The sequence below is a fragment of the Meles meles genome, chromosome 2 (assembly GCF_922984935.1).
Source record: "Meles meles chromosome 2, mMelMel3.1 paternal haplotype, whole genome shotgun sequence".
NCBI lineage: Eukaryota > Metazoa > Chordata > Mammalia > Carnivora > Mustelidae > Meles > Meles meles.
In genome coordinates, this window is record NC_060067.1 from 65,069,944 (window position 1) to 65,095,443 (window position 25,500).

Below are 25,500 nucleotides of genomic sequence, written 5' to 3' on the forward strand. Positions count from 1 at the left end.
CTGTGTTGGGCTCCCTGCTCCGCAGGGAGTATTCTTCTCCCTCTCCTTCTGGCCTTCCCCACTGCTCATGTCTCTCTCTCTCTCTCTCTCTCCAATAAATAAATAAAATCTTTTAAAAAATTAAAAATAAAAATAAAATAAAATAGAATCCAAGAAAGAAAAGCTACTTCAAAAACTACAGGAGACTGCAAAATACTGTAGAAGAATCCAGCATCCCAGGAAACCTCTGTGCTGGATGGCATTGTTTGTACACAATGCCTCCTCCCCTCCCACCTTCACCAGGGTTCATGGTGGGCAGAGTGCCATCCCAGGGACTTTGGGCTCTGCCATGCAACTTGCTTTGGCCAACGGAACTTCAGCACGTAAGAGAAGACATGAGGTGGTAAGAGGGGTGGCAAGTTTCTACCAGACTCTTCTTGTACTTCTGCTGTCTGCAGGAGAAGGGCATGGTTGAGCTGGGTGTTGGTTCCAGGGTGGGAGCTCCATGGTGCCCATCTGAACCCAACCCACATCCTGAGGCAGAATCACTCCATCTTGCTCCTAGTCCCTCTGATCATTGACCAAGAGAAACAAGTGACGCTTGAAGTCTGGGGACTATTCATTATGCAGCGTTATCCTGGCATTACTGCACAACACTGATTAGAACAACCACTTTCCCACTGTGTCACCTTCAGCAAATTTTTTCAGCCTCTCCTCTCCCGTCTTTCTTCATAACACCTATATCCCTGGTCCCAAAACTTTAGCCATGTGCACACCAGGTTCAGGAATTTTTTGCTTTATTTCCCTACAAACCATATCATCCTTTCCTTAATACTTTTCTTTAGATCAGCTCACCATTTCTAAAAATTAAAATGTTAATTTCAATCTCACCCTATGCAACAGCTCCCATGATGTGCTAATGCTAGTTATTTATCTTCCAATGCATTAAAATAATTTAAACTTTTAAGTGTCTGGATTGCCTATAAAATCCTCTGTGTACCACCAGTGCCAGTCTTTAGGGTAGGTTGTGGTGAGAATTACATGAATTGGTCCCCTGAGCAAATTGCTTGGTGTAGACTGAGAATGTGGTGTTCCTGCTGCCACTGGCGATGACGGACCAAAGTCACTGTCCATGTGCCCAAGGCAGGGGTTCAACTCACTGATCATCGTGGTCCCGCCTGCCAACGCTGCCCTGGTCCCTTGGAAGAAGTCATCGGCAGCGGTCATCCCCTGGGACGGCTTCTGCAGGTACGTGTTGACATCGATACCTCCAGGAATCACCATCCGCCCATTGGCCTCGATGGTCTTCACTCCACCAGGAACTATTAAGTTCTCTCCTATTTGTCTGGAAACAAACAACCAAAATGGCCTTTGGTTCTTAAAGGAAAGACAAGATGGCAGCCAACTGCGCAGCTTCCGTTCCATTAGGTAAAAATTCCTGAGCCAGGTCCTAGGCAGGGCACTGGGTAGACAGAGAATGCTCAGGCAGGGGTAGGGAGTATAAGGTGGGCTGCTTCACCAGTCCAGGAATCCGGGAAGTCTTCCAGTGGATGGTGTGGCAAAGGGTTCTCAGACTAGCCTAGAACTCCAGAGTTCTTAGAACACTTTTATCAACCACTTTGATGATCCAGATTGCAGGAGACAGGGTGTACCATCCCCTTAGCTCTGCAGACCATAAGAGGTAGTGTTACGGGCTGAAGTGGGACCCTCCCAAAAGCTGTATGTTGATGCTCTAACCCCAAGGACTTCAGAATGCGACTGTATTTGAGGACTGGCCCTTTACAGGGACAATTATGGTAAAATGAGGTTGTCCCTGTGGGCCCTAATCCAATAGGCTTGGTGTCTGTGTAAGAAGAGGAGATCAGGACACAGACCCGTACAGAGGGATGACCACATGAGGACACGGGGAGAAGATGGCCATCTACATGCCAACATGCCAAGAAGAGAGGCCTCAAAGAAACTAACCCGCCAATCTCCTGATCTCAGACTTCCAGCCTCCAGACCCACAAGAGAATGAATATCTGTTGTTTAAACTGCCCAGTGTGTGTGGTACGTTGTTACACCAGCCGTCGCAAGCTAATGCAGACAGGCAACTGGGATTATCGTTTTCACTCTCCTGAGCACTGACCTCAGGAAAGCTACTTAACTTCCCAGCCCCTGCAAGAAAAAGCCACGAACATCGCAACACCTGCCTAGAGGGAATCACACTGGGGACAGCAGAGTTTTTCTGAACCTGCTGACGTCCCTTCTGTTCCCCAATGCGTTAGGTGCCAGAAGGGGGAGAAATTCCCAAGGGAGGGAGAAGGGAAAAGAGCCTAAGAAATTGGAAGACTTGTCCCCTGTAGTGCCAGCTGTTTCATCTGTTGGAACCACAGGCAGGAGACATATTGGAGGGGAGGCTCAGCCTGAACCAGGACAAAGAAGAGAGCCTCCAAGGTCAATGCCTGGGAAAGACCACAAGGTCTGAACAGGAGCACTTTTTATTTAAAAAAAAATACAGTGGCTTTGAACTCTTCAGATGAGGCAACGATACTGTAAGATACAGAAAACACCCGTAATGAAGACACAGGCAACTGCTGCTGCAGGGACCACCATGTCAATTCCCAGACAGAGTCCACACCCGAGCAGCTGAAGCGGATGATCCTGGCTCCTCTGGACCCCTGCACAGGACTGGTGGGTTATGGTGGGTGGGAAGAGGGCTTCTCTTGGGCTCTCCCACAGAATTGGGGCATCGTACTCTGTCCTGAAACTGAAAATAAGTCTAGCGAAAGCACGGGGCCAGGGACCACTACTGTGACGACGCCCACAAGCACAGTGCTGCTGCCTCTAACGCCAATGTCCTTCCCTCTGTCACCTCCAACTCGATTTGCGGACTCCAGCTGTGCCCGATCCTCCTACTATCTGCTCCAAACACGTGGAGATACGTCAGGAGCTGAAGAGCAGGGGGTCCAGGAGGAGATGCCCCCAAACCTTCCACCAGGAGCAGGTCACCCCTGAGAGCCGGCTCTCCTAAGCACTTTCCAGATCATCTCATTTCATGCTTCCACTGGCTTTGCGAGGAGATGGGATAATGTTCAAATGGTTAATACTGGCAAAGGCTTAGGCGTGACCCGGAGTGGGCACTGGGCTATACACACACACAGCCCCACGTGTGGGTACCTGAAGCCTGAGCGGGTGTGTGACTCAGTCACCGTGCCGCGGTGCCAAGTACTACCCTTCGGGGCCCATTTTAAAGGCATGACAGTTGCCTCTCTTTATAGGAAGTAAACACATTCTGCAAAGGGGGAAAATGGAATTCAGAGAGGAATGTTGACTTGTCCAAGGCTGCACAGCAAGTCAGTGCTGGGTATGGACTCAAGCCAGGTCCCCCCAAATCTAATATAATATCTAGCCTCTGCCCACCAGCCTTACTTGCCTTCTGGCTTCTCTTACATCGAAGGAGCAGGTTCTCCCCAGACTGGGACTAACCCAGATGGAACCGCCTGTGCATTAGGAGAAAGAACCCAAATCGTTCTCAATGGCAGTATGTGCAGAACAGGAGGCGCTGTGAATTAGCCCGAATTATCCTCCCTCCCCGCACCCCCAACACCACCCTCGCCCCCCACACAAGTGCTCCGCGGCTAGCGTCTGAGTCACCAGCTCTTGCAAACTGGATGGAACCCTCAATGAATCCTTAACCGATTTAACACAAACACAGCTGACAGGCTTTTAGGAAAACTGGGCAGATGGCCACAAAAGAGAAGAATTCTTGGGGTTCAATCAAAGGGAAGAAGCATAACTGAGCCTCCTTATGCCAGGCTGTTCCTGGGGTCAGTATAGGCGGTCCCTCTGGGTCTCAGCCCTCCCACTCCTGCCCCCCAGCCAGCAGGGCTCCGTGCTCCAAATGACCATCCGAGACTCGCTCTGCTTGTTGAGGTGGGGGGAGGAGATACAGAGTCAAATAAAAAGGGGTTTCTGACTAAGAGGAGTTGACAAATAATGAATTGTGGACACTGCATATTTCCTGAACAACGCAGTCTACCAAAGTCCCTAAGACTCCAGGTGTTCACTCATATAGCAAGCACTTAATAAATGCAGCTTGCCCAGTAAGCACTTGCTTCATATATACACATCTTGGACTGCAAGTCTCCTGCAGAGCTAACCTCAATCCTAGGTGACCGGTGGGTAGGTGGTCCCACAAAAGGGTCAGCATCCTTTACCCCCATGCCCCAGAACCCTGAGGCCCCACAAAACAGAGTTCACCCCGGAGTGGTTGTCTCTGTATCGAAGCAGGGGGTTGACCTAGAAACATCACTCCCCCACCACCTCTGCCTCTTTCCCTCTCGTTCCAGCCTGTACTATGACCAAAAGCCCAAGGTCCTGCCACCTGACAGGCCAGGGTTCCTCTGCTACACTTCCTATCAATACTCCTGGTACCTCTCGTATCTGGCACTGACTAAGGCAAGGTCCCTTGTCAGGGTCAAGTGCAGCTTGGGGAGTGTGGGGACAGGCACACAGGCTGGCCAGCAGAGGAATGCTGCCAGCATGGGCGTCAGGGAAAGCTTCCTGGAGGAGGAACCACATGAACAAGACCCACAGGACAGACAGGGGTTGGGGAGTGGGGTGGGGGGATGGCAGTGAAATGAGAATGTGGTGTGGGGCAAGGTGTTCCAGTCAGAGGATTTATGGGTGCAAGGTTCCAGGTGAGAGCTGCTGGGCTAGGTCAGCTGGTACCACGTTTTCAGTGTGACTGGGAAGAAGCAAGAGGAAGGAATCCACTGGAGGAAGAGAGGCTTGGGCAGGACTTAAAATGGTCGGAATCTGGGACTGGAGTTGGGGTAGGCAGAGGGAGGCAGAGAAAGGTGCCATGCTCTCCTGAGCTCTTCACTGGATAGGTTGTGGACATGGTCTCTCCATGTTCACGGCCATCCACAGCTCCCTCTTATCTCCTCAACTATTCCCCCCTCCCCTCTTCCCTCCCTCCCTCCTTCTTCCTCCCTTCTAACCTTCCCCTTTCCCCCCCACTCCTCCTCATCAAAGCCTACAGGGCACCAGATGGTCCCATTAAGAAACCCCATTTCCATTTGACCTTCACCTTGTTCACATTCCCCTCTGCCTTCCCTTCCTGCGTCAGCAGCCCAGGCTGGATGCTGAGACAGTCTCCGGCTCCTATACTTCCAGACTCCAGGGGAAGATGCGGAGCAGCGAGTGAAACCAGGGCACTCACCATGTGAAAGAAAGAGAGCTGAACCTCTCCGTGACTAGCCAGTAAAACGTGGTCGCCCCATCAAAACCAGTCTGGTGTTGTGGGCTGAGCTGGGAGCCCCCGAACTTCTATGTTGAAGACCTGACCCCCCAGCATCTCAGAATGTGACTGTATTTGGAGATAGGGCTTCTCAAGAGGTGACTACATTAAAATGAGGCCATTTGGGTGGGGTCCTTATCCAACAGGAGGGATGCCCTGTGCACATGCGCACATGGGACGACCCTATGAGCAGAGGGCGGGAAGACACCCTCCACAAGCCAAGGAGAGAGATCTCAGAAGGAACCGTCCCCACCAGCGCCCTGAGCCAGGACTGGCAGCCTCTAGCCTGGGAGAAGTAAATGTCTCTTGTTTCAGCTGCCCAGCCTGGGGTTTTTTATTACAGTGACCGAGCAGATGGAACACACTGGGTTGTCACAGCGAGAGAGGAAGCCAAAAGGGACAAAGTGCAGGAACCCTCCAGCCCAAGGCCAGCCACGGCCCTGTCCTAACATTCTTCTTCTCCTGGCTCCCTCCACCCAATCCAGACACTGTGGGCAGGTCAAAGAGCTATTAAGTCAGTCCTGTGTGTTAGGGGGGGCCTCTGCGCCTTGCCCCGAGCTGACAATGTGGGGCAGCATTTGGACCTCACTGTCCTGCCAGGTGTGCTTCTGATGGCCTGCATAGGGCTGGTGCAGTGGGAATATTCCAGAATCTCTAGCCCCTCCCCATATGTAGTTTCGACCTCCCCAAATCTTTGTATCCCTGATATTGACAGCACAGTCATTCTGGGACAGAACTCTAAGGGCCCAGCAGCCTGGGGAGACTAGCTTTTTTTTTTTTTTTTTTTTTTTTAAGAATTTTTTATTTATTTGAGAGAGGAAAAAAGACTGAGAGAGCAAGCAGACTCTGCTGAGCAGGGAGTCCAACGCAGGGCTCCATCTCACAACTCCTGAGCTAAAATCAAGAGTTAGATGGTCAAGCAACCAAGCCACCCTGACACCCCAAGACTGACTTCTTAAAACCCATGTTTTGGGGAAGCTGGGCAAGCTCAGTCAGGGGAGCAAGCAGCTCTGGATCTCAAGGTCTTAAGTTTGAGCCCCACATCGGGCATAGAGCTTACTGAAAAAAAATCTTTCAAAAAAAGAAAAAAAGAAAAAAGGTGTGTTTTGGTCAACTCACTTTATAAGTCCATCTTCCAGGTAGACGTCAGCATAGAAGGACTGGTCATCGTTGATGATCCGTCCACCTTTGATGAGGAGTCGGTCACTCTGAAAAGCCAAGCAGAGTATCAATGTCACTAGGGAAAAGCCGAGAATTTTTGTTTTAACTTTTTTTTTTTTTTAATATTTTATTTATTTGACAGAGAGAAACCACAAGTAGGCAGAGAGAGAGGAGGAAGCAGGCTCCCCACGGAGCAGAGAGCCCAATGTGGGGCTCGATCCCAGGACCCTGGGATCATGACCTGAGCCGAAGGCAGCGGCTTTAACCCACTGAGCCACCAGGCGCCCCAATTTTTGTTTTAACTTTTAATAATAAAGTGATCCAAGTATTTTCAAAAGTAAAGAAATGGTATAAAAAACTCCCCTCACGTCCATCACCCAGACTCAAAAGCCTCAGTGACTGGCCACTCACATTTCACCTATTCTACCTCCCCCCACCCACCCCACTGCTCCAACACTTCAGTCTTCTTTTCACTCGGGTATTGTAAAATAAATCCCCAACAGCATACCTCGCCACCTAGAAATATCTGGGGATACATCTCCAACCATTAAGGAGTTTTTAAATAATCGGAAGCGCAACCCATCATGTCAATGGACCCAATTCACAGTAATCCTTTCATACGGGCTAAGAGCCCACCCTCAATTTTACGTGGTTTTACAGTGGGTGGTTCGAACGGGGCTCTGTCTTCAGTCCCCACCCTGATCTGCCTGTCCGCAGCCTGCTGAGATCTATACCAGCCTTCCTTCCCCTCGAACGCTGTTCATTTGTTGAAGAAACGAGATCATTCATAGAACAGGAGTTTATTAGAGTGTTATTACTGAATAGAATAAAACTCCATTTAGAGACCTTTTAAAAGCTAACAGAGAGACTATAAAATAAACACAACTCCCCCAGAACAACCTCCAGTCAAACATCTGAGGTTTCTCTCCACCATTTTCCTCGACTCCCCATGGTTGTGATGACAGTGTTAGCATCCCTCCACTCATCCGTGCCCCCATTACGCGCTGGCTCACTGCCTCAGCTCTCAGCATAGGGCCAGGCCCTGAGGGCCCAGGAGGGAGCAGGGACAGAGTGGGATGTGCTCTCCTGGAGCAGATGGAGGGAGAGGCAGAGACATAAGAAGCCATGGGTTTACAGGGTTACAAGAGGAAAAGGGGAGGGCACCCACCATGGGAGCAAAGAGAAGGTGCTGCTACCCTTACCAGGAACCAGACCAGGCCAGCTCACACCTAAAAAACTAAGTTGAGATGAGTTGTTCCAAACAAGCAGTAGGGAAGAAGGCTAGGGAAGGCAAATCTCCAGAGTCTAGACAGAGACAACTGGTAGCCAAGGTCCATAGGCAGCAAAAAACACAGCAAATTCTAGGAGCCAAAAAGCACAAAACTATCTCCTTGTTGCATTGTATCATAAGAGTGTCCCCAAGTTATTACCGGTTCTTCATAATCATAAGTGACTACAAAATATTCCGTCTTCTGGATACACAATAAATTGTTTAATGATCTGCCTACTGTTGGACATTTATTTTCATGTTTTCACAATGGTATGTATTGCTGCAATGACCATTACTGCACACAAAGCTTTTCGTTCAGCTTGAATTGTTAGAATCAATTCCCAGAAGCATAACAACTGGGTCAAACAGTATAAACCTTGTTGATGGCCCTTGATAAATATGATGAAATAGCTTCCCAAAAGTATTGCCCCAATTTGCCATGCATAAAATCAGCAAGCACCTTGCATTATCATTAATACCTACTTGTTAATTTTCATTTCTTGGAGGTTGAGAATTATTTTGTCCTGTGCTTATTTATACTTGCACTCTCTCCCAGCTGGAGATGCAGGGATGAATGAAACACACAGCCTCTGTCTTTAAGCCCCAGCCTTTGGGTAGGGAGAGAGACAGTCAATAGACAATCAGGATAGACACTTCTGACAAAGTGTCTTCCATAGGTTTCCCTGAAAGCAGAGCCTGAGACAAAGGACTGGAGGCCGATAGTGTCTATGGAGATGACTGCACAAACCGGAGTGAGGAAGCAGGGAGAGGCAGGCAGGCACACAAATCCCATGCAGAGTGTTCCCTGATCTGGCAAATAGTGGGGTTAACTGGGGCTTGATCCCACCAGGACCCTCTGGGGAACTGTACAGAATACAGCTCAGAGTGGTACCTATGGTCTCAGGGCATCAGCCATGAGAGGAAGGCATAAGACACTACACAAGCCCAGAGAACAAGGGTTAACCCAAACTAAACAATCAGAGAAGGTTTGCTGAACAGAAACAGGGCATGCAGCCTGCCGCTCAGGACCCTCTTGTGCCATCGTGCATCAGCCCTGCATTTCCTTCAGAGTGAAAGCCAAGGTTAGTGAGACCCAATGTAATCTGGAATCTCGCTACCCAGGCAACGTTCAGTCTCTCACTGGCTTCAGGTCTCTGTTCAGCATCACTTACCTGAGAGCCCCCTGGCTGTCCTGTTTGGAACACTGGACACCTCTGCCCTACGAGCAAACCCCACACCACTGCCCATTCTGCTTCATAGTACCAACTACAGCACACCCCACACACTATATAGTCACATGTTTATCTAAAATGTCATTTGCCCCCTGACATCAGAGCTATGGGGCTCCCCCGTTGACAGGGTCAGATACAACTCATGGGGGACTACTGTATACATGTTGATGCAGATAATGGTGACAGCTGAAATGGTACCCTGCAGCTGTCCTGACAAGACTGTTAGCTTCATGGGGGTAAAGATTTTCCCTCTGCATCTCTAAAACTCAGACACAGCCTAGCTGGTTGATTGATGGATGAATGGATGGATGGATGGATTAATGGATGGATGGATGGATGGACAGATGGACAGATGAAAGGATGGACAGATGAACAGATAGATGGATGGGTGGATAGATGGATAGATGAATAGATGGACGGATGGATGGGAGGATGGATGGATGGATGGACAGATGGATGGATGAATGGATGGACAGATGGATGGATGGGTGGATGGATGGAAGGATGGATGGAAGGATGGATGGATGGACAGATAGATGGGTCCCTGAACTGATTCTTGAAGGATCAAGAACAGATCTTGATGGAGAGCAAAGGTATCACAGCCATGAGACAAGGAACTATGGACTATGAGGCAGGGAAGACAAGTATGAGCCAACATATCCTGCTCCTCAGCAGGATAGGCTCTGCTTCAAGCTCCACCACTTTCAGGCCCTACAACCTGCCTTTTAGCCCTAAGATAGAAGTCAGCCACAACTTGCACAATCCCCTCCAGGACCAAGGGAAAGAGGAGGTTGGGGCTCTACATATCCAAAAGGAGAAATAAACTGGTGTGCAGATTTCCCCAGGCTCCAGAAAGCAGGGAAATGTGAGTCATCAGCAGCAGCTGGTGCATGGCTTCCAGAACATGGCCCCCCACGGGGGCTCTGTCACATTTAATAGAGGGCTTTACAGGCTCAGTCTGAAAGGTAGTATTTAAAGCACTGCGCAGAAGATCAGCCCCACACTTCTCTTCCTAGAATCAGATGGTGCAGCTTGTTTTCAAATCCACCTCCATCCCCAACTACTGGCAGATAGTGTATGTAGCTACTGCAAGGGGTCCCTTCTGGTGTTCTCAAGGGGCAAGTGTATTTCTAAACCAGCATGTCCATAATGAGGCAAGAGCTGATGTCACTTCTTCCTCTTCTTCCTTGACATTACCAGTGCCTTTGCCTTTTAGTTGGTATTTTCGGAATCATGCTCTTTGGAACTCTAGCACAGAGGGGTTTAAGTAGATGCTATTCCCAAAGGGGAATCACAGGTGTAGTGAACTTAGAAAATTCTGGGTGAAGCAGGAACAAAGACCATCTATACAACTGGAATTCCCAGATTCTTTATTTTATTGATGTATAATGTGAATATGTAAGAAGGGAGCTGAATTTAGCTATTTTCCAAACATAGATCTTTTTGTGGTATGGAAAATTTGACAAGGATGTTCTCCCCAGACAACACCTTAGAAATTGTGCTTTATAAGAGTTAAGCTCCCCAAGCCTGTTGGCACTGAGTGGTTATTATGGAATGTTAGGTCTGATCTGACCTCAGATGGAAACAGAGCTTTGAGACAGGGCAGCTTCACACGTTCACATAACTAATAAGGGTCTAGCATAGACCCAAGGTTCCCTAACTTTCTGCCTAGCACTGTCTCTATCAAACATCATTCTGTCAACCTTAAAACATTTTCACAGTCTAGAATCCATGACACTCATAATCAGATATAATTTAGAAAGAACCAGAGGTCTGTGAGCCAAGGACCCAGCATTCTAGGGCTCCCTTTTTTTCATGCAGGAAATCTAAGTGTAAGATCTCACAATAAGAAGAGTGAATTTGATGGTACATAATTTTTAAGAATTCAACAATGTAAAAGTCACACATTTAAAAGAAAATGATACCCTGCTCTCACAATTAGCGTATATGAACAATGACAAGCTTTGTAAAACAACCAGTGTTTAAAGACTTGGAAGAAAATGAAATATCTAATCAAAAATTCAACAAAAGTCTAACAGCAGGGTGTGCCAAAGACTGTCATTCATTCCATGGTGATAGCAATGAACTTAAGTGAATTGTGCTCAGCATGGCTCAAGTCCTTGGATCAGTGTTATGGAGGAACAGAATGTCCAGATTCAGATACAAGTTCTAATCTCTGCCCACTTATTATCCATGTGACTTAACCTCTTCTAGACTTAGTTTCTCAATCTGCAAATGGGGGCAATCATCTCTGTCTCATAAGGTGGTTGGGAAAAGTCCATGTAGTATATATATAAAGTGTTTATTTAGCACAAGCCTAGCCCCTGTAAGTACTAGTAGAGTTATGCATTGCTTATTCTTTGCCATCTTCTATAACAGGAACTACACTCAATAACTATTTAAGGAAGCAGTGTGTGCAACTAAAAGATAAAGTGCTTGCCTTTAAGGAGTTCTCAGGCCAGTGGGGAAGACTGGGAAGTGCTGGGGCAGAGAGAAGAGATAGGAAGGAGCACAGAGCTCCTCTCTTCTAGCTCTTCCAGGGGTAAAATTGCTTATCTGAGCTGGAAGAATGATTAGGAATTAGCCACATGGCAAAGGAGAAGAGAGACTGCAGAAAGGTGTATGACATGGGGACAGGGACAAAGGAAGAAGGAAGCTGGCGTGCTAGGGGATCTGTATGTGGTTTCATCTGGCTGAAGTATGACCTTGGAGTGGGGATGTGGAGAGTGTGCAGGTGCCAGCTCGTGGGGACTCTAACCCCATGTGTAGACGGAGTCCAGACTGGTCACCATGATCTCAGTGAGATCAAGCACTAGACAATTTTGCAAAATGTATCAAGGGCCTTAAAACTGTTCATGAACTTTGATCTAAAATTTTAGCATGGGATGTCATGCTCCTGGGAATCTGTCCTCAGGAAAATATCCCCAAAACAGGCCAAAGAATTACGCACAAAGGTGTGATCCAGAATTAATTACAATCTTATAACCATACCACTGATGATGATGAGGTATCATTCATCTGCTAAAATATTTCCCTGGGATTTTTAAGGACGGACAAAAGTGCTAGACAATAAAATGTTAGGTGAAAAAGCAAAATACCAAATTCTCTATATGTTAGTAATTCGGGGTGGGGGGAGTAGATCTTTCTGCTAGTAACTGACTCTCCCCAGAAGAGACTGTGGGGGTACCCCCATGTCCCATTGTCCCTTTCACAGCCCTCTGCCATAACACTGAGCCCATGTCAAGGTCACTGTTCACGTGCCCATCTCCTACAGGACCAGACATCCCTTCGTGGCTAGCAGTGCCTGGGGAGATTCATTTCTAGATCCCCAAGGACCAGCCAGGGGTGTTTATCAAATGTTTGCTGAGCAGCAGGAGAGGTGGTGAAAGACAAGAGGCAAGAAGAAAGGGAAGAAGAAGAGAATGTTTGAAAAGAAGGAGGAAGGGAGAAGGAGAGGATAGAAATGGGAGATAGAGAGGGAAGGAAACAGACAAGAGGGAAGAAAGGAAGGGAGGAAGAGAGGGTGGGACAAGAAACAGAGAACTGAAGAAAGGAGCAAACAGACACATTAGAAATCTCTTTCTCTGCTTTAAAATTCCCTGAAAGCCTAAGCCTGCTGCCCAGGAAGAGAAGCTGGCTTAATGCAAAGCCTGCACAACATGGATGGTGCTGAAGGAAACCCTCAGGAGAGGCCCACATAAACCTTGCTTCTGGGCAGTAATCACGTCTCTGCCAAAGGTCCTGTGAGTCAGAGAAGAAGCCCAGAGAAGGGAAGGGCTTGTCTGCAAACCAGCTATCATCTCCATCCAGCCCCAACTGGGAGAGAGCTGGTGTTGGCAGGATGCCTTCATTCTCTTCACAAACACTACGTACTATGTAGAATGCTGCTTACAAAAATTAGCCCTTAAAGCTTCAGACATCCTTACCCATACAACAGCAAAGTAAACAACAGTCAGCCTCAGCCAGGAGGGGAGGTCTGGGTCACAGTGAAATTTCTGCATCATCATCTATCCCTGAGTGAAGCATTAAGCCTCCCTGTGTTGTTCTCCCTCCTGCCTGGTGGGAATAAAATCCGTCATCTCCACTGCAAAGTCAGAGGGATAGAAAATCCATTAAGGTCTAGGAGCCTTGGAAGAAAAAAGAGGTGATGTGCTAATCAAATCAACACTTACCCAAAAATCACTAGTTTAGCAACCTTGGGCACCTGGAAAATAGCAGAAAACCAAAGCTGTTATTACAGAGACAGGGAAGACAGTGACTATGTCATCAAGGAAGGGACAATTGAGCTGGGTTCTGAAATATGAGAAGTTCAAAGAAGCCAAAAAAGGAGGAGAAGCAGAACCTTCCAACAAAATAAATAGTGTATACACAGACACAGTGTTCTCAAAGCTCCAGGTTCTATAGTCTACAAGGAATGGAAAGTGGAAGGTGTGTGCTGTCCGTGGTCCTGAACCTTCATGGAGCATTGGGACAGCAAGGTTTCTCCAAACCCTGGGATGCTAAAGTTGCCCCTCCCTTATCCAGCCTTGTAGTTCTTCTTTCTTGGCTGTTATTTTGTAATCTTTATACTCCCAGAGGACAAAAACAATTGTGAGCTATGTTTCACAATGTATGTAACTGGTTACATTAGCACTAAGGCTTAATACTACCCTTTCAATACTTTAATTCTCCCACCCCAGGAAGTTGGGGGGATGGCATGTAGCACCATGTCCCCTCTCCTACAATTCTTCACTAAGGTGAAATGCTTCACTAATACTCTAAATCAGAGTAATGAAATGACCAGTCACTCCTTGGGAAAATGAAGAATCCCTTCCTCCAAAGGGCTAGCATGGAAATGAGTCTCAAAAAGACATGGGAAGCCCCACTTTGATAGAAGTGTGCTTGACCATGCACTGAACTGCATTCTCTTGCGATAAAAGAAATGTCAAGGTGAGTTTTAAGTTACCAGTCCTTCAGACTCTATAAGCCACTGATGTTGAGGCTTATGTTTACAACCCAAACATTCAACAGGACAGGTAGGCACACCTCATTCATGCATGTACAACTCATAACAAGGCACCTGAGCCTAGATGCATTCCCAAAACTGACTGGGATTCTCTGCTAGAAATTCCAATCCAGGTGATTTGTCAAGATTTTCATTCACCAGATGTAGATTACAGGCCAAGAATTTGTTACTAACAAACACCTCCAAATAATCTTGATATCGGCCCTCTGTGGTGAATTGTGCTATTTGTTATACAACTCTTTCTGCTTCCCTGCACTTGCCATGCTCCAATGTAGGTGCAGGGTTCTCCTGCCCCACCAGCTGAGGGTACAGTCACGTGACTTGCTTTGACCAAAAGAATGAGAGTGGATGTGAGTATGCCAATCTGAGCACAAGCTTTAAGGGGCAGGTGGATTCAGTTCAATCTTCAGAAGAGGTCCATCCTCTTCCATGAAGATTGCATGACCCAAAGAGGGAGCTTCCTCCATTCTGAGTCCCAGAAGGAGGGAACATGAGAATACATGACACAAACAGAAGCCTGAAGACAAATCTAGCTGAATTCTGCTACGCCTCTGCCACCCACAGACCTATAAGCAATAAATATTTGGGGTTTTAAGTCAGATTACAAGATTGTTTGTGATGGGGCCTTATTGTATCAACGTGAACTGATACACCATCGAGATTCTGTGATGAGAGCCATCTTAGGGACTTTCTGGCTCAAATACTTCATGATTCCATAACTCAGTTCCTACCTTTACCAACCAGATCCCCTGTGCTTTCAGGCTCCCCTTGCAGATCTCCCATTCGACCTTCCTGCAGCAGCAAGGGCTGCCATATGGTGCTTCGGCACATCCCACTTATAGCCTTATTCCCAGAAAATCAGCCCATTTGCCTTTTTTTTTCTTTTTTTTTTTTTTTTTTTTTTTTTTTTTTTTTGCCTCAGGGGCAGCCTGTCAGCCAACAGCCCTTTGCCACACTTTCCAGGAAGGCAGGCCTGGAAGTGGCAACCAGCCTGAGACCAAACCTAATTAACACCCATTTGCTCTCCACTTGTGTGGGTAGAGAGCACAACAGTATCTTCTTCCTTCATAAATCAGAAATAGCAGTGGTCCCCACGGATTACAAGCTTTCTCTGGAAGCTCAGGCCCATTTCCATGACAACTGCAGTTTTAACAGCAAGATCTCAGGTCCCATGAGACTGGCAGACAGTCAGGAAATACTTCCGCATGGACAGAATATCTGGTTTTAAAATAACCCACCTGTATGATGACCTCAGAAGTGGGCAGGGCCTTTGGGCTACCTAGGAGGATGGTGCCAGCTATGTCTGTGTCTATGTCTGGACCCATTCCAGTGCTGTCTTGTCTCTGCTTTTTACCTCATACAAAGCAATGTGGACATAAATCCTTTGCCTTTAAGGAAATCATATTCCTGAGCGTGTGCTAAGCATCAATTCTGCATTACATGGTTTTCATTTTTTTTTAAGATTTTATTCATTTATCTGACAGACAGAGATCACAAGTAGGCAGAGAGGCAGGCGGGGCGGGGGGCGGGAAGCAGGCTCCCTGCTGAGCAGAGAGCCCCATGAGGGCTCGATCCCAGGACCCTGGGATCATGACCTGAGCTGAAGGCAGAGGCTTAACCCACTGAGCCACCCAGGCACCCCACATGGTTTTTCATTTTTAATTAAGTTACCTGAAGAAGTAGGTATAATGGAGGTGCCTGAGTGGCTCAGCTGGTTGAGTGTCTGACTCTTGATTTTGGCTCAGGACATGATCTCAGGGTCATGACGTGGAGGCCCACAACAGGACCCATGAACCTGCTTAGGATTTTCTTTCTCCCTCTCCCTCTGCCCCATGCCCTGCTCACACACACACACTCTCTCTCTCTCTCAAAAAAAGGTGAGTAAATAAAATAAAAAAGAAGTGGATATGATGGCTACAAGTGAGGAAGCTCAGGGAAGTGAAATAATTTCTCAAGGTCACCCAGCCAGAAGTGGGTGCTGCGAGATTTGAACCTAGTTCCACCTGTTTCCTACAGAACGACAGCCTCATTGCCCCCAGGATAGTGATCCTGTGTTCTCCTCACTGTACCGGGCTAACATGTCTGAGCCTTAGTTCCCTCCTCTGCAAAATGGAGACAAGCAAGAACTGGCCATGTATTCCCATTCAACTCTTTAACCCACTGAGCCACCCAGGTGCCCCTTCCCATTCAACTCTTTACCAAGCACAATCCCAGCGCCATGTGCTCACCTGCCTTCCTGATAGGATTGCTGCCATGGTGGCCAGAAGGGAATAAGGCAGATTAAAGGGCTCTGAAAGTTGCTAAGAGCTCTCCAGTGAGGAGATATTAAATGCAGAGACCTATTCACCTAATAAACACTGGCAGTGCTGTCTGTGAGCCAGATGCTTCCACATTCATTATCTCATTTGACAAAGAGGCAGAGTGGCCTGCTGGTTAAGTCTGTGGGTGCCAAGCAGACCACGTGAGCTCTGACTGTCCCTACCCTTACTAAGCCTGTGCCCCCAGGCAAGTTCTCCTGTGCCTGGGTCCATTTTCCACCCATAATGCAGAGAGCTCTTTTGAAAGACAAATGAATGAACATGTGAGCAGGCACTTAGATTTGTGCCTAGTTTTTTGTTTTTTTGTTTTTTTGAACCTTTGCAACATGAGGAGTTGGATCTCATTGAGATGCTCAGTTCTATCTCTGACCTCTCTCCAAACTCTCCCTCAGACCCAAGTTTTTCCTAGATCTTGTTGCATCTGGTCCAGAATGCCCTTGCACGTACCCGCTGAAACACACCTCCCATGGCACCTGTCCCTGTTCAGCCTTCACCACCTGTCTCCCTGCTGCCTGTCTTGTCCCTGCCACATGACAGCCAGTGACCTTTCTGAAACACAAAGACAATCATGTCACGTGTCTCCTTTAAACCCTTCATCAGCTGGCTTGTCCTCATGCACAGGACAAATGATGCCCTCCTGGGTAATTTCTGGCCTGATCCATCCCCTCCCCCAGCCTTGTGCCCCCCACATTCCTCTACTCACCACACACTGACTCCTAAACAGTGACTTCACACCCCCGTGCCTTCCTGTGTCCTTCCTGACAGTCTGGCTCTACCCACTGATTTCCAGCTCACCCTGTGGTCCACTGTGTCCTGACCCCAGGAACACACGGTCACCCCTTGCTCTTCCCACGGCTCCAGGCAACCACCTCATGGTCAGCATTTCTTCTTGACACTTCATCTTCCAGGCTCATCGTCATCTGTCTATCTCTCCCACGAGACTAGGAGATCCTTCACGCCAGAGACTAAAACTTATTCCCATGCAACTTCTTAGCCAGCCGACCCAGGACAAGATCCCTAACCTCTGCATGCTTCAGTCTCCTCATCTGTAAATGGAACCAATCAAAGTGCCAACTCACAGGATTCCTAAAGATAACGTGTTAAAGCACCTTGGTCCACGTCACATGCTGAATATGGTCTATGCTGGTCTATGTAGTCCAGTATTTTATGCCAAATGTCCTGTGTTCAAGCACTGAGGAAGCAGGAAAAAGCTTCCATTGCTCTTATGACCTTCTCAAAGGTGTCTGTGACTCTAGAAAGTTTTTAAACCAGTTTGAAAAATGCCCAGTGATTAAAGTTTTCATTTGAATCTATTTTGTTCTGTGTGTCCAGAAATAAAGGACAGCAAAAGAGAAAAGAAGAAAATGAAAGGAAAAAAAGGAATGAAAAATCTTAACATTGTACCTGGAAAGTGTGCTCCATGAAGAATAGAGCACTGGGACATTTTGGAAAAGAGAGGGCCCTGGGTAAGGAGAAATGCCTTGGAATTGCCTTCTGGAACCTCCAGAAAAAGAAAAGGAGACCTGTGAAAACTCTGGGGGACAAAAGTAAGGCAAGAGGCAGACTCTCAGTCTACACACACAAGTGAGCTTTCCAGCAATGGAACTGCTCAAGAGTAAAGCAGGATGCTGAGTAAAGTGGTGATCTCTCTGTCATGAGAGATATGCAAGGAGAGGGTATTTGGAATTCTTACACTAGAGGAGAGGTAGAGGGGTGAGGGAGAAGCAACAGACACTGCTTCCTGCCTTCTTAACATTGAAAATTTTGCATAAATTAAAATGTTCTTTTTAACTTTAAGGTTGTACAAATAAAATATTGGCTGAGATAATTATTAGGACTTCAGCTATAAGGGTCTATGAATATGGGACAAAATACAGGGCAGCATAATTTTGGGACAGGTACAAAATCTAAAACAGCTTCCTGTTTCCTTTCTGCAATTCTCAGACTCACTGAGCCATGGAACTGACCTGAGGTCATTATTCAGTCAAGGCCTCATGGGATATGGGTGCTATGATCCTCCAGCTTATACAGAAGCCCTTATCATAAACTCTGGCTTTTCAATGGGAAAGGCAACAAAGCCCATTAATATATCAGCTCTGTCTGCTCCCTACTGCCAAAGTACCACCTGGGAGGCCCTTTCTGAGCGCCAAAAGCCCTTCATGCCACCCTCATCTTTTTCTGAATGCTCACCACCTAAATACTAAATCCACAGATAGGATATCTGTTAAGACAAGTCAAAGGCAGAAGAGGCTGAAACCACAGTCAGCAAAGCAACACCATCTGCAGCCGGGTTTCATTCATCCACCCCCACCGTATGAAGCTTCTCTGTAAGTCACCACCCCGCAAGAGCACTCCTGAGAGATGCCAAAAAGAATGAGATGCTGTTTGAGTAGACAAACCAAAGTTACTGAAGTGGGAGTGCTCACAGTTCCCAGCCCCTGGGGGAAGGATCCTCCATGGAGAATGGACACAGCTTATATGAGGGTGAATGGCTGTCGTGGTCAGGGAGAATGACTGGTCAGGGAGAATGTTCCAAGTGCCAAGGTCCAAGGTCCAAGGTCCAGATGCATCCAGGTCCAAGGAAGGAGTGGGGAGCAGCAAGCTCATATGTCCACAACCATCACTTCCCTCCTTTTCTCTGCTTGCTTTTGTTTTCTAGACCAGAGTCTCTACGAAACCCCTTAGATCTCATTCCTTGTCCCAAACCACCAACACCAATTCAGAGTGGTCTTTTCCCAGAGCAAAGTTAGGAATTCATCACTGCATCTCTCCAGGGCAACAAATCTCAGCCTGTGTTCAGAACACATGTTCCAACAGCATAAAAAAATTGCAGCATTCTTAAAGTAATTAAAGACCTACATAACACCAAGTCAGTCAGCATTCATTATTAGCATGCCATCCCTACGAGGTGTGACTGCCTGTCTCGGGCGTCTTGAGTAGCTCACGTCCCTAAGCTTCAGCACCAGGGCACTGTCCACAGCCCTGACTATGTCCTTTTATGGACTCAAGGAAAAATCCTCTTGAGGCTTTCTTTCCAGGACAGGAGCTTCCTCTGATTCACAAAAAAAAAAAAAAAAAAAAAAAAAAATAGACTCATTCAACACCTCCCTGCTTGTTGTAAATACCCAGGATTCCACCTGATACACGTTACTAGAAGAATTTGTAGACTTGGTTGCAAAAATATAAATTTTACATGCTGACCAAAATTTAGCAGCACATCTGCAGAGGACTTTCTTTTTTTTAAGATTTTATTTATTTATTTGACAGAGAGATCACAAGTAGGCAGAGAGAGAGAGAGAGAAGCAGCCTCCATGCCAAGCAGAGAGCCCGATGCTGGGCTCGATCCCAGGACCCTGAGATCATGACCTGAGCCAAAGGCAGAGGCCCAACCCACTGAGCCACCCAGGTGCCCCTGCAGAGGATTTTATTAACAGACCACTCTGCTCACAGCACATGGGCTAAGAACCACTGGTAGCTGGAATATCTCACATTTCCTATCTTCTACCAGTTCTTCTCGTAATAGGTTCTTAATCTCCATATCTGGCCCTTGGCTCTCAACCTGTACGCCTTCACCAATCTGGACTTCCAACGGCCCACTGAGACCCCTCAGCTTAGTGTTCATTTCCAACTTAATTCAACCTAAGAGCCAGTGCAGGCCTTTTCTTCCAAACTCATCCCTTATACTTCCTGATCTTCTCATCATTAGCTCTAGTAACTGTTTATTAGCATCTCTTATGTGCCACAACTTTCCTTTTCTTTCTTTTTTTATAACATTCTTTTTTTATTCTTACTGTGTTATGTTGGTCACCATACAGTACATCATTAGTTTTTGATGCAGTGTTTCACAATTCATTGTTTGTGTATAACACCCAATGCTCCATGCAATCCTTGCCCTCCTTAATCCTCGTATCTCCTTAAGGAAGCTTATCATGGGGCTTCTCTCCATTGACTTAGGTCTGATCATTCTTTGACCACGTGACTAGGACCCATAATTGAGCACAATTTCTTAGAAGCATATCAGGTTGCTACCAGTCTCTTTGCCTCCCACTTTGGCTCCTTCAGCCCAAGTCCCAAAGTAAGATGATTTTTCACCAGCATCCAGGAGCAAAGCTATAGCCAATCCAAGTCCCTTATAGAGCATCAACCAGAATTAAATGTGTGTTTCTGAAAACCAGACGTGGCAGTTGTTTGCTATGGAACAAGACTAACTAATATACCTTTCCACATTAAGAATAATAGTAACTAATCTAGAGAGGATACACCACATATAGGCATTAGTCTAGGCATCTGACACATAGCAAGTCATTTAATTCTCAGGAAAAAAACCCTATGGAGTATTACTATCTCCATTTCAGAGAAAATTGGTGCATAGACAGAATAAGACACTTGCCCAAATTACACAGTGAGTCAGTGGAATGGTTAGACTCCAAATCCAAATTGTCTGGTTTCAGAATTCGCACTCCTTCATGCTACCTTTATCATACCAGCTTCCCAGTGCACAAACTTCCAGTGGCTCCCTGTTACTCACAGAATAAAGTCAGAGTGTCCTAGACTTGGAACTGGATCAGGTACTCCAATTCTAATCCAGGGGAAAGAAAAGGAATCCAGGGGTGCCTGCGTGGCTCAGTCAGTTAAGCGTCCGGCTCTCAGTTTCGGCTCAGGTCGTGATCTCAGGGTCATGAGATCAAGCCCTGTGTCAGGCTCCCCAGTCAGTCCAGTCTGTTTGTCCCTCTCCCTCTGATCTTCCCCCTGTGCTCTCTCTCTCTCTCAAATAAATATATAAAACCTTAATAAAAAGGGGGGGTGGAGAAAAGGAGGGAGGGAAGAAGGAAGGAGGGTGCAAGACTGGAAGAGAAAGAAAGAAAGAAAGAAAGAAAGAAAGAAAGAAAGAAAGAAGAAAAGAAAAGGGAAGGGAAGAAAAGGAAAGGGAAAGGAATCTGAAGCCCAGGAAAAAGAAGTGACTTTCTTGAGATTAAATAACCCACCTGCATTTGAGCCAGACTTGGAACCTATATGCTATTTCCATCACAATTGGGTACATTCTACCTGACCTCCAGAGTGTTACAGAAAGCCCCCATACCTGCAGCCCTTCACAAGAATTTTCTGTTCCTCACTCCCCACCTGGATCCATCTGCATCTAAAGCCTCACTCTCTTCTGACCATATTCCTTCCCTAGCTCAAGTCTTGTACAGGCTGTTCCACCAGCCTTGCATGCTATTCCCTTGTCTCCACCAATCAAATCTCTCAACATCTAACTCGTGCCCCCGCCCCCGCGTCCCAGGAAGCCACCTCCTATAGCTTCCACCGACACTGAGTCCTCCCCTCCCCAAGCCACTCTAACCCTGTGCTCTGTCATCCTTAATCGCTTGTGTGTGTACTTTGTCACTTAGGCAGTAAGCTCGTTAAGGTCATAGATCATGAAATATGTATTTTTAGCTACCCATCACAGTGCCCAGTTCCAAGAACAGAACATAGAGGCGGTGAACACTTGCCTGCTCACCTGCCATTCTGAGCTTTCATTTCCTCCAAGAGACAGCCTGAGTCTGGAGAAGGGAACGATCATCTGTCAGCCACTGAAATGTGCCAGGCATACTCACATATATCACACCACGTGAATACCATGGATTCAGTCGTGGCCAAGTTCATCACGAGAAGCAGACACATGGGGCTAAGTTGGCATGGCTAGGGTTACAGAAGAAGTTCTAACAATATCACTGCTACCCTCTCGGAAACGTTTATCAAGAACTTAATTTAAACAGAGTCATTTTTCCCCTAAGAATATGGCCCACTTCCCCTTCTCTGGTCATGAATTTGACATAACTGAGGGTGTTTGCGTCTCTGCCCTGGATGACAGGATCTCCAAATCGGGATCAGATGTCCAGCTGCACGCTTCCAGTGGCCTGAAACATGGGCAGGTCTGTTCCCAGCTCTTCCTCCATCCTCGGCCCTGGTAGTCCAAGACTGCACTGTATGCGTGACAAATCCCTGCGGACATCTCAAATCCTTTGTGTAAAAAAAGGGGAGGCATGTAAATAAACTGAGTGTCTGGACTGAGTGGCGTCCTCAGGAAGAAGTGTAACAGGCCTCACGTGTTTCGCATATTTGCACATCAGAGTAACTGACTGAATCTGATGTGAGTTTCACTTACTGATCTCTTTCTTCCCCATCCGTCTTCGCTGTTTGATGGTACGCACGCACACGGACACACACAGATTTTGATCAGATAGTGATTTTCATAGCAACAGACCAGCCCTTCTAGCCTCTCTGCTTGCACCTGGATATTTCTTCCTGCACAAGCCACTGCAAGAGTTTTTAACGTGCCACCAGAACTCTTTGGGTTACAGGGAGGCTATGGCTCGCCTGCCTTCCTCATAGGACTGCTCTGAAAACCCAGTGAGAGATCACGGAGGTCACGCCGAATGCCGTTAATGGCCTGCAAACCCACAAATAATCAGTCCCCATGAATTCCTACTTTTAATAATAATAATTCTTCACCCTTGTGGTGGGCACTGTGGTCCCCCTCCCCAACCCCCAATGACTGAGCAGACCTCCCCCTTCCGTGGCTCTGTTGAGAGCCCAGAGCTTCTGCAGGGCCAGGAAGCCATGTGCCTTTGTTTGCTCAGAGCCACACCCAGGATGTTCTAACACTTAACCACCGCAGTGGGCTTCAGAAACAGCTTCAGCTAAGTTAATCCGTGGCTGTGCCATTAATTTTTTATAAAAGCCACACATGAAAGAGAGCTTTGTAAATATTTTAAACATCCTTAGGGGCTGAAGCTAAGTGTTTCTGCTTTTTCCCTCCTCTCTGTCGGACACTCTCTGATCTCAGGAAAAGGCTGGGGTGGGAGATAGAAGGAAGGATGCCCGATCACAATCAACATGGGTAGAACATTTTCCTAACTCAGCCATCCCCTGCCTGGGATGTCCCTTCTCCTCTTCTGCTCAAGGACCCTCACCCCATCTCTGAATGTTCTGGCTAATCTGGGACCTTATCCTGATTGTTAGATGACAACGCTCAGCCTCACAGGGGGCACAGAGGGACCTAACAGTGAGCAGATGGGATCCTGGGACTGAGCTGAGAGTGTTATCTTGGTGCTTTTCAACCCCCAGGTCCCTCTATGGGCCACGTACACCACGGCTACCAAAAACATGCAGGATTTGTCCTCCCTGCATAGAGCGGCCACACTAGGAAGCAGAGGTTTGTACAACGCTGACTTTCCTTCATTTTCATCCACATGCCACACTCAGTTGCCTCTGGGCCTCCCTCCACTCATGCACAAGCCCCCGTCCTCCCTGTACTCCTCCCAGGACTAGGGTGGGTATCCCTGCTGCGGTTTCCACCAGCCTCCTGTGTGTCCTCTTAGCAGACCCCCCACGCTTGGATGCAATTTCAAGCAGAAAGGTCAGTCTTTGCCAAACTCTGGGAAGGCATGGGCAAACCCATCTCATGCCTCCTTTCCCTAGCACCCAGCACAGTGCCCGGCCCAGTGCAGAGCTTATTAATTTACCAGATGAGTACTACTGTGCAAACTGAGGGTGCCGCATTTGGAAAGCCACAGAGCCCTGCCACTCATTTAATGGCATTCTGGTTTCTGTCACAATGTGTACATTATCAGCAAAAGATCCTTGGGAAGGTGAGGGTCCTACACAGGAGCGCCATCCAAGTCCTTCCTCTCTGGTTTGCTGTTCTTTAAACCACAAGTCTTTCTGGCTGAAGTGGGCTTATGTGGACCAAATGAAAGACAAATAAATGCTCCTCAAGAGCATCCTTCCCAGGAACTAAATATACTTTTCAGCGTCTCCTCCCCATGCACCCATGCTATGGAAGTTGCTAGAACCACGCCATCTGGTTCTCTTTGACACACAGGTTGACTACAGGCTTCGCACAAAGATGAAAGCAGAGCATCAGCCAGCAGTTCTACTGCCCTTATTCCACGCCCGACACTCACTAAGTGCTTTGCCAGAGTCCTCTTGGATGCGCATTGGTCCTGGGAAACAGCCAGCGTGGGCCCCTGTGAGATATCAGACCGCAGAGGCTGAGAGGTGGCAGAGTGAGGCTGAGAGGTGGCAGAGTGAGGCTGAGCTCCCTGATCTGTCTGGTACAAAAGTCTGGGCAGCCATCTACACTTGGGAGGGTCACAGCAGGAGGACAGGGCAGCTGTTCAAGTCTGGGGCGCCATTCTTACACACCTGCCTCGAAGACCACTGGGCAAAACTACCTTCTTGGAAACTGGGGTCCTGAGAGGGGGACAGACCTGCCACGGGCCACAACCACAATGGGTCCGAAGACTCCAGACTCAGCAGTCACTGCCTCACCCCCGACTCCCATCACTTGCCCTGGTGCCCCTGAGGGTTCAAGAGATGGACCTGCTCAAACACCCCCCCCCCTTTCCTCCCAGCACTGCCTTGCCTGGGGCAACCACACCTCTTCCCATGACTTCTAGGCCACCAGCATTTTATAGGACTGGCCACTCACACTTTCATATCTCAGAAGGCAGGGATAATGGGTGGATGAGAGATGGTCTCTACCCTCAGGGGACACACCTCTAGACAGGAAGTCACCAAAGATCTGCTGGCAACACCTGAAGCTGGGCCCAGGAGAGGTTTTCCGAGGAAGACTCAGCCCACAGTTGGAGAGAAGATGCAGGGGTGGGAGGATAGGGGTTTCTGTCCCAACCTGCCTCTCACTTGTGCCCCAGCCAGTGCTCTAGCCTCTGGGGTGTTTAGGTAGACAATGCCTCCTTCAAAGGATTTATTGAAAAGACTCAAAATAGTATCTGCTATAGACTGGGCAGTAAATGGGAAATGTCGGCTCCCACCCCCTACCCAAAGCTGCCCACCTCCGGTAGGTGCCCTGGGGCTCCCAGAACCAGGATTCTGGATAAATGACTATGCTGGGTTTCCTGTCCTCGAACCTCAGGTATGCTGGAGGATTCTATCATATCCAGAATGCCATCTCCCAGCACCTGGCTACTCCAGCAGCTGCTACCAAAGGCCCACAGGCTTCCCCAACACCTGTGAGCCACAGCCTTCAGGACTGGTTTGGCTCGACTGGGGTGTCACGGAGGCAATGGGGTGGAAGACAGGTCTCCCCGAAGCAGCGCCCTCAGCTCCCCACCCGAGACAAAGCAGGGATCCTTTGTTTCCGGCCACACCCAGGGACAGCGGACAGCTCAGCCCCCACTACTCTCCTACCCCCCAGTGTTAACCCTTCTGGGGCCACAGCTGCCAGTGCTGCCCCATTAGGTTTA

General features: G+C 47.8%; 1 protein-coding gene across 2 annotated transcripts in view; it reads right to left on the reverse strand.

Moving 5' to 3' along the window:
• The window catches only part of CRMP1 (collapsin response mediator protein 1), a 71,120-nt gene that overhangs the window by 40,143 nt on the left and 5,477 nt on the right, over window positions 1-25,500 (reverse strand). For both annotated transcript variants that reach the window (XM_045998427.1, XM_045998428.1), the window contains exons 2-3: window positions 6,383-6,471; window positions 1,140-1,324 (exon numbers count right to left, since the gene is read on the reverse strand). In XM_045998427.1, coding sequence (XP_045854383.1) covers window positions 1,140-1,324; window positions 6,383-6,471 — 274 coding nt within the window. The remainder of the gene's footprint in view (window positions 1-1,139; window positions 1,325-6,382; window positions 6,472-25,500) is intronic.